This window comes from Rhagoletis zephyria, unplaced genomic scaffold (assembly GCF_001687245.7).
Source record: "Rhagoletis zephyria isolate East Lansing unplaced genomic scaffold, Rhagoletis_zephyria_1.1 Rzeph_scaffold_13467, whole genome shotgun sequence".
NCBI lineage: Eukaryota > Metazoa > Arthropoda > Insecta > Diptera > Tephritidae > Rhagoletis > Rhagoletis zephyria.
In genome coordinates, this window is record NW_016170538.1 from 1,601 (window position 1) to 4,613 (window position 3,013).

The 3,013-nt window shown below is 32.5% G+C and overlaps 1 protein-coding gene across 1 annotated transcript; it reads right to left on the reverse strand.

The window, feature by feature from the left end:
* Positions 1-409: 409 nt before the first annotated feature.
* LOC108378153 (probable deoxycytidylate deaminase) lies at positions 410-1,825 on the reverse strand. Its single transcript, XM_017634446.1, has one exon. It carries the CDS (start codon positions 1,789-1,791, stop codon positions 1,003-1,005), a length of 789 nt encoding a protein of 262 aa, XP_017489935.1. The 5' UTR covers positions 1,792-1,825; the 3' UTR covers positions 410-1,002.
* Between the last annotated feature and the right edge of the window lie 1,188 nt (positions 1,826-3,013).

The following is a 3,013-nucleotide window of genomic DNA, read 5'->3' on the forward strand; positions in this document are numbered from 1 at the left end:
GAACTTGTTTGTAGAAAAACCTATAACCGAAATGAGTTTGAATGATTTGAATATTTTTCATTCATTCATTCACATTCTTCCATTTAAAGGTAGAAAATTTAAAACAAAATGTATGTTCATAACTTACAAAATTCCAAACGCTGAGTGTTTTGTATGTGAAGTAGAATATTTAAATCTACTGTACTCTGTTTGGCTAGAAGTTTGAATGAATTCATGCAGCCCTCTAATACATATAGAGGGCTTATATTCAATACACTCTATCTGCACTTTTCACAAAAATTATATTATGATAAATACGTCCACCTAAGTCTTAACTGTCATCGGTGACCTTGTATAGAGCTTGACAGAAGAATTTACTATTAAATTGCAAAGTCAGAATTAACATCGGTGATGACAGGTAAGTCCCAGATGGGTTCTAACATCACAAAATAGTTTTTGTGAAAATTGCAGATAGAGGGTATTGAATATAAGCCCTCGATATGTACAAACCTAATTGGGTTTTGGAATACCGACAATACGAATGTATTTTCCAATCGGTAAAAGTTAAACTGTTAAGTTGCACAACTAATTTCCCAATTAGGTGACTCTTCCTAATATTTTAACTAAGTAGCACTATCCAATTAACTAAGAAAAATATTTAAAAAATATAGTCAATAAAACTTTTGTGTGTATATCCAAATTATAACAAAATACATATCGTTGCCATCAATGCAAAATGCCCTATTTGAAATTTTACAGTAGAAGCGAAAAAGCTTCTTAAATTATCATTGAAATAAATGGCTTGCAGGGCTGTTCTAAAGATGCCAAAAAATCTCGTACTTTTTAAGTTATGGCTATGAATTTTGGTAGGGTGAACTTGAGAGAAAACTAAGATAATATGTAAAAACGCATTTTTGAAAATGTCTGATATAGGGCCTTTTGCATTGACGGTGACGATATACATATGTATGTATATGTGTGTGCGTTGAAATCAATATCAAAATATATGCGTCCAACTATGAATCACAGGCAATCTTCCAAAGGACTACTGGTGCGCTGTTCCAATTTCTGCAATGTTACATGCGCATTTTGTAGCATGTTGCGCGAAGCCTTGTAAATCCATTTCTCGAAAAGTTTTGAATTGAGATAGTACACTTTTCGTATACCCGATTGTATAATTAGTTTCGCGCATTCATTACAGGGCATTAGCGTTGAGTATATCGTTGCGCCATGCAAATCATTTGGTTGTGGACCGATTATGGCGTCTGATTCAGCATGTATGACATAGGTGAGCTTATTCTTTAATTTATCTTTGTCCTTGCCCCACGGATACGGCTGATTCGTGTAGTTCGGTGGAAAATGATTGTAACCAATGCCGACAATGCGGTTTTTGCTATCCACAATACAAGCACCTACTTTTGTTTTAGGGTCTTCACTGTGTGTTGATGCAAGTAATGCTATATCCATCAGAAATTCGTGATTTGTTAGGAGATCGTTATTGCCAACATTTACTATTCGATTCTGGTCAATTGTTACGCTATATTGGTCATGATTGTCAATAAAATTAACGCGCTTCTTAACGAGTTTAACAATTTCATCATGAAATTTTTTATCTGTTAGAAGATTTACAAATTCTTTGTTTTCATATTCTAGCGGTGAAGGTGAACGGGAGCGGAAAGGTGATGGAGATGATGCATCGCTAGAATCGGAGTTGATCCGGCTGTTGCCATTGCTGTTGGGGCTGCTGTGACTACTTTCGTTGGTATTTGATGTGTTGGAGTTCGGTGTGGTAGGTAATTCATGCCCTGTCATCGTGTGCGGGTCGCTAAAATAAAACAAATTAAAATAAAAAAATATATATTTTAATAAATTACAATAAAAATTATTTAAATTGTGCTTGTGGAAATCTGTGTGAATGTAGCTTTAATATTTGCAAAATTTACTTACGCGTATGTTACTGACTACCAGGAAAACAAGATATACATACACTAAACTTTATACTGAAAGAAGTTAGCAATAGATTTTCTAATATACTGTTCATAACTAAGTACATACTCGCACTCAATTTTGAAAAATGTGGCAACCCTCCTACATGCAGTTAAAAAAGCTTTTCAAATACCATTTCGATTGATACCCATAATGTAATAATTCATGAAACTGTACGATAGGGCGTATGAGTAACATTATTTCCTGCTCCTATTTCATACAAACAACTTTTGCGCATTTTCATTTCACCATTCACAACTTGTTTTTTTATCCACCGATTTTCATCGTTAGCAGCTTGAATTTTTGGCAAACGAACAGGCTTTAATAAAAATGAAAAATACCAATTGTTTATTTTATTTTTTTTTTTTGATTTTTTTCCTTCTTCAACTTTTTTTCATATATTGGAATAATTTTCTAATCTGCAAAAACAGTATAAAGGACCATAATCTACGGTCTTTTTTGCGTCATTTCAAAATTTCAGATTTTCCCTACAGTGTAATTTGAATTGAATTCAATTTTTAAACAGGTGTTGGCCTTGGGATGTATCAATCAGAGCTGGGGAACTTCGATTAGAATTAGAAATCATTACGATTAGAAAAATAAAATAATCGAATCATTAGTTTTTTTTTTGATTCTTTAATATTTTAGATTACTAATTGATTCGATTAGAACTAATCAAAAATCGAATGGCGATTAGCGACGATTAGCATATCTAATCAAAACTAATCAAAAAAAATTCGATTAGATTTCTCGATTAGTTTTCATTAGATTTGATTAGATCAACTATTTTGAAATATTTTTGTTGTTTTTTTTTCGTTTAATTCATAAAGTAACAAACTTAAAAGAACTTTTATTCAAAATTCCACTGTAAACATAAATCTTATTAAACAAGTAAGGACGGTATTGTCTTCGGCTCATAGCCCAGTCATTTCGGTACACTTATTGGTGGGGCTATCTCCACTTTTTCTCATACTAGTTGTAGTATAAAAATTAAAGGCACGTTCTGAAAAAAAAAAACATGAGATTCTCGACGCTTTAAATGTAGGCT

Bases quoted from the DNA above. Each gene is read 5' to 3' on its own strand.
- LOC108378153 (XM_017634446.1), bottom strand. From the start codon at position 1,791: ATGACAGGGCATGAATTACCTACCACACCGAACTCCAACACATCAAAT.